The sequence below is a fragment of the Microtus ochrogaster genome, unplaced genomic scaffold (assembly GCF_000317375.1).
Source record: "Microtus ochrogaster isolate Prairie Vole_2 unplaced genomic scaffold, MicOch1.0 UNK14, whole genome shotgun sequence".
NCBI lineage: Eukaryota > Metazoa > Chordata > Mammalia > Rodentia > Cricetidae > Microtus > Microtus ochrogaster.
The window spans coordinates 3,377,887-3,382,854 of NW_004949112.1; the positions used below are offsets into that span (position 1 = coordinate 3,377,887).

General features: G+C 54.4%; 1 protein-coding gene across 1 annotated transcript; it reads right to left on the minus strand.

The window, feature by feature from the left end:
• Positions 1-71: 71 nt before the first annotated feature.
• Positions 72-4,302, minus strand: Klk12 (kallikrein related peptidase 12). Its single transcript, XM_005366900.2, has 6 exons — positions 4,266-4,302; positions 3,729-3,888; positions 3,666-3,668; positions 2,410-2,666; positions 1,492-1,625; positions 72-280 (listed from the first exon to the last, which is right to left on the minus strand). Exons 1-6 carry the CDS (start codon positions 4,300-4,302, stop codon positions 125-127), a joined length of 747 nt encoding a protein of 248 aa, XP_005366957.1. The 3' UTR covers positions 72-124.
• Between the last annotated feature and the right edge of the window lie 666 nt (positions 4,303-4,968).

Consider the following 4,968-nt stretch of genomic DNA (forward strand, 5'->3'; position numbering starts at 1 on the left):
GGCCCCTGGGCTGGTGAGGGAGGAGACACGGGTGTCAGAGGGTCAGGGAGGCCCCTGGGCTGGTGAGGGAGGAGACACGGGTGTCAGAGGGTCAGAGGCCCCTGGGCAGAACCACATGGTTCTGTTAATTGTTCTTCATGACCTTTCTGATCCAGGGCACGTATTTGCAGACCTTGGTATAGACCCCTGGAATGCCTTTTTGTCCGCAAGGCCCAACAGATCCCCAGGAAACCAGACCCTGAAGAACCCCTCTGCACACCAGGGGGCCTCCAGAGTCACCCTAGAAGACAGAAGCGAGACAGCTACGTCAAGAAGAGGCTCCAAGCCAAGTCCTGGGAGAAGGGAGCACGCATAGTTCACAGGAAGAACACTGTAACAGCTAGCCAATAGGAAGGAAGATGCCACCTCACTGGGGCCAATAGGCCCAACCCCAGAAAAGGGGGGTGGGCTAGAGTTTGAGAATAGAGTGCTCTGAGGGGGTGGTTGGTCTCTGGGCACTGTGATACAGTGGCCTCTCCTGAGGTCTCTGGGCACTATGATACAGTGGCCTCCCCTGAGGTCTCTGGGCACTGTGATACAGTGGCCTCCCCTGAGGTCTCTGGGCACTGTGATACAGTGGCCTCCTCTGAAGTGGTCAAGACTAAGGATGCCATGTCACGCTGCACATTGACACAGCTGGTTTTGTGACCTTCTTTTCCCAACCCCCCCCTCTCTTTAAACATGGGGTAACCCCAGCTGCTTGATGGTGTGGAGAAAGCCTTAGGGTGCCAGCAAAGGGGCCCTGACAGACCCCATCCTCGCTAGTTCTTTGCTCGCCACAGCCTGACTGTTTTACCCTCCTGCTCCTCCATTCTGGACTCCTCCCTGTCTCTTCCTCTTTTAGGCTGTCTCCTCTCCTTTTCAGTCCCGTCTCTTCCACAGCCCGTGTCTGGGACTTTGCCTACTTTTCCTCACTTCTGTAAAATGAAGTCAGAATCCAGCTGCGGCTCAAGCCTCCTCTTCCCCTCTCACAGACAACAACAGGCATTCTACAAAGATACTGTCTTCTAGGCCCTGGCTAGCAGAGTTCCAGGTCCCAGGATCCCTCCCCTGGAAGTCCAAGTGAGTATTGGTGGCCATACATGCTTCTGCTGCCCTGCCCTCCCCTGCCTCCTGCCTGGGTACCAGAGAGCCTGGCTGTAGGGGCTTACTGTGAAACCGTTCCCACTCTCAAAAAAGATAAAAAACAAAAAAGAACACCCTCTTCTTTTACCATGTGGACTCTGGTTCCTCCTCAGAGTCCCATCATGCTCTCTGTCTCCGATGCTCAGAGCCCCTGCCATGTTGTTGCCTCTCTTTATGGCATTAAGAACTCTACTAAAAACTCCGTACTCTGCCTCCAGTCTGCCTCAGCGTCCCTCCTGAGCCACCCCCCAAACCATTCATCTTCCTTCCTCTCTCCATCACCTACTTTCTGTCCCCAGTGGTCAACATCACCCTGAGTTGATTCACCTGGCAGGCGTCCTTCCCGGCTTCACCACCTGCACACACCATATTATCTGTCACTCTTCCAGGGAACACGGCTTGGCATGTGGCATTGGAGACAATGGAGAGGTCGAGGCATTGCAGCCGGTCTGGGAACGGGTCTGGGGATAGAGATGGGTGCTGTAGACCCTCTGAGATCCCTACCTTGAGGCTGTATTCTTCCCAAGGACATTTGATCCAAACTACGCCTCCACCCAACCTCACTACCATCCTAAACATTCTCAGTTCCATGAAAGAGCACTGTGGTGACCCTGTCCCCAGGCCAGAGGGCTGGTCCCTTGACCTCATCACTTCTTGATCCCAGTCTCACTTCGTATCTTCCACCTCCTGAACACATTAACCTCCGACCCCAGTTCCACAGCTTCCAAATTTTTGCTTACTTCATCTCAAAAAAAAAAAAAAAAGTTCTGATTTCAGAGCATTTGACCCCAGATTCCTACAACCCTATGACTCTCTCATGTGACATGAGAAAGATTCCGATCAGACTGTGATTCAGCGACCTCCACCCCTGGTAGAGACAGAACCTAGGACCTCGGGGTTCCACCACTGAGTCACATCTACAGACATTGTTATCTTAATTTGAGACAGGCTCCTGTTCTGTAAGAGAGGCTGGCCTTGAACTTTCTCCCCTCTTACTGTAGCCTCCAGAGGACCTGGGATTAGAGGCCTAGCAGGTACCAGCTCTGTTATGACCTCTGACACCCAAGCCCATGGGTCAGATGTCCTGATAACCCCTGGCAATTACTCTGACCTCTGACCCCTGGCTTCTGACTCCCACCTACCATGACTCTTGCCCCTGGTGTTTAACCCCATCACCATGCTCTGAAGTGAACGACTTGACCTCTTACCCTATACTCCTTATCCCCAACCTCAGGACCCTCTTACCCCACGGCTTGTTTGTGATACCCCATCCTGAAATATGACACTTGGTCCCCACAGATGCACAGGAAGTGGGTAGGGCCAGGGGCCGGACAGCATGGGTCAGGCGGATGGGTCTGCCCAGTCGCAGGAGTCGAAGATCATGCTCGTGGTTCTGATGGACACCCTTGTAGCTGGGGTGTGTCATGGAGAAGGTGGTGAGCCTTAGCTGCTCTGTCCAGTCCAGTCTGGCGAGGCTGTGCTCCCCAAGGCGCACCAAGTACCTGAGGGTGCAGTTGGTTAGTGGGTGGCAGATAGGCCACCCCTTACCTGTCTCTGTCTGTATCTTTCTCTCGCCATAGGTTTCTGTACCCCATCACCTACGCATGTTGGGTTAGTCTTCTTCTTCATGGTCTCTCTCCACTGCTCTTTCACAGCTGGGGTCATGGGGCAGGGATGTCGTCTGCTATACCAGCTGCCATATTTGTCCCCATAGCCCATACCAGCAATGTTACCAGGGCTGCTGACTGAGCAATGAGTAAGGGGTACACCTGTCCTGCATGGAGCCTCTTGGTCCCTTGACACCCTGCTCCTCTTTCACAGCAAAATCTAGACCTAGAAAATGGATCATCTGGGATCTGCGGAGATGGCTTGGGGTGCTGGTTAGTGTCTGTCAGAGTAGTGGAATAATGGACCCAAAGGAATGGGGATGTCCCCTTAGGAATCTCATGCTGGGGAAAGGTGCCAACCAGAGGATGACTTGTCTCCCGATTTCACGCTTGTCAGACACCTGACGGTTGAGGCCCAGACAGCCATGGGTCAATGGCGGTCAGCACATCTTGGACGGCTTAGATATGCATATTGCTAGCCCCTATCTGTACTTGAGTCTCACGTCAGGAGCCTGAGATGGACTGGAGGGGTCACTGGCCTATTTGCCTTTTCCTGATGGGGCCAGAGTGAATAAATCTCTTTTCTATTGTTAATTTGTCTGTTTTAATTGGCTTCTCACTTAAGGGTGGCTGAACTTGGCTTCTTGGGGTACAGTTTGTGACTCAAGTTTAGTGACACCCTGAGTCTAACTGGGGTCAGGAGATGGCCGAGGCTGTATGGGAAAGGAGGAGGAAATGGGAGAGGAACAGAGGCACCATCCCAGGTCCTCCACGCCCTGCACACCTCACCCCACCTGGCAGCTCCAGGCCCACTTCAGGAAGTTCTTCTGCACCTCTAACCTGGAGCTGACTGACTCCTCCTAGCCTGTGACACCTGACACCATCAAGGGAGACCTACTCTCCCTCCAGCACCCTGCTTTGCTCTCCCTGAGGGCCCCCGCCCCTGGGGAGGCTTACTTGCCACTGCAGTGAGCAGCTGTAAGGACCCACTTGCGGTCCACAAGGACGCCACCACAGCGCAGATATTTGCCATGGAACAGCCCCACCTGCCAAGGCTGTGAGTTCTTCACACACTCAGCACCATTAAAGATCTTCACGCTGTCAGCCTGACTGAGACCTGAGGTCGGGGGTAGGCCAGAGAAATGGGGTTAGACATGAAGATTGTGGGTGGGAGGAGGCAAGGAGACAGCACTGAGTGTGTGTGAGGCTGCGTGCCTGTCACCTCAGCTCTTGGAGGCTGAGGCCGGTGTATGTGGGGGTCTGTCACAGGCTTCAGTAAAACAAAAAGACAAGAAGATGGGAGATGAAGAAGAGAGAGCTGGATGGTGCCACAGGCCCACCCATGCAGCGAGACACCAAAGCAGGCTTGGCTTCTTCCCCCATCCTCAGTACCAGGTTTGGGGTGGGGGATGCATAGGACTTTACCATGATGGAAGGAAAGGCGACCACTCTTCCCCCGCCACTCCCCACCCCACCCTGGCTCAGAAAACTCACCCACAACACACAGGAACAAGAAGATGCTGAGCCTCATGGTGGGCTGCGTCCAAGGTCTGCCAGGAAAGTTGGGGTATCTGAACTCACCCCGTCCGTGCTCCCACCTCTGCCCCTTCTTCTGTCCCCTTTCCCCCAGGCCGCTCCCTCACTGCCTTCATCTGACCCCTCCTCACCTGTTTGCCAGTCTCTCTGTCTCCTCTGCTGTCTCCCTGTTCACCTGCCTGCCTGCCCTTCCATCTGCCGGTCAGCTCTCCTAGTGTCCACCTGTCGCTCATGATGCCCCACCTGATACCTCAGCCTCAGCTCCTCCAATTTCCGTGTGGTGTGGGGTGGAAGAGGATGAGGAAGACAGGACAGGGCAGGGCATGGTTCTAATCCAGCAGAAACTCTCTTCAGGTAATGACACTTAATTGAGCTTCACCGCTCCATGAAGACCCAGCCCCAGCCCCCACCCCCACTCTTCAACCGGCCCAGGGGATGGGCCCAGGGGACAATGACTCAAGGTGTCTATGGACTGAATTCTAATCCACACTCCAGGGAAGAATGAGCCTTAAGGGTGGGGCCCTAGAACACCTTGAGCTGGGAAGGGCAGAGGAAAGAGGTTGGGGACAGGGGAGTGGCCTGAGGGTTCAGTGGGAACTGAAAGCAGAGAGAGAGAGAGAGAGACAGAGACAGAGAGAGAGAGAGAGAGAGAGAGAGAGAG

Excerpts from the sequence above, each read along its gene's own strand:
- Klk12 (XM_005366900.2), bottom strand. The coding sequence starts at position 4,302 with ATGAGGCTCAGCATCTTCTTGTTCCTGTGTGTTGTGG. Across the intron at positions 3,889-4,265 it reads CTTGTTCCTGTGTGTTGTGG|GTCTCAGTCAGGCTGACAGC; the intron begins GTGAGTTTTCTG and ends CCCCGACCTCAG. Across the intron at positions 281-1,491 it reads CCGGGAAGGACGCCTGCCAG|GGTGACTCTGGAGGCCCCCT; the intron begins GTGAATCAACTC and ends TCTGTCTTCTAG.